This window comes from Pteropus alecto, unplaced genomic scaffold (assembly GCF_000325575.1).
Source record: "Pteropus alecto unplaced genomic scaffold, ASM32557v1 scaffold214, whole genome shotgun sequence".
In the NCBI taxonomy this organism is placed as follows: Eukaryota; Metazoa; Chordata; class Mammalia; order Chiroptera; family Pteropodidae; genus Pteropus; species Pteropus alecto.
In genome coordinates this window covers 1142186-1142446 of record NW_006435787.1, presented here as the reverse complement: position 1 = coordinate 1142446, position 261 = coordinate 1142186, and the positions used below count along the sequence as shown (strand labels likewise).

The 261-nt window shown below is 72.4% G+C and overlaps 1 protein-coding gene across 1 annotated transcript in view; it reads right to left on the bottom strand.

Annotated features, from left to right (window-relative positions):
• The window catches only part of ABCA13 (ATP binding cassette subfamily A member 13), a 147718-nt gene that overhangs the window by 76333 nt on the left and 71124 nt on the right, over positions 1-261 (bottom strand). Inside the window, exon 30 of the mRNA XM_025046516.1 lies at positions 45-184. Within this exon, the coding sequence (XP_024902284.1) occupies positions 45-184 (140 nt within the window). The remainder of the gene's footprint in view (positions 1-44; positions 185-261) is intronic.

The following is a 261-nucleotide window of genomic DNA, read 5'->3' as shown; positions in this document are numbered from 1 at the left end:
CAGCAGGCACTGCGGGGCAGAGGGGCACGGAGGCGGCACGTTACTACCGGCCCGGAACCGGCCGGTCCACGGCGCCGAACCCACGGAGAAGCCACGACACGCTCCGGCCGTAACGACGGCAAAGCGCAGCCAGGCGGCCGCTTCGACGCCGGAGCCCGGAGGGCTGAGCCCGGCGCCGGTCCACCTGGAGACGCGGCAACGAGCCAGTGTCCCACGCGAAGAGGAGTCGTGTCCCCCGACCGCGAGGCTTCAAGGGTCACA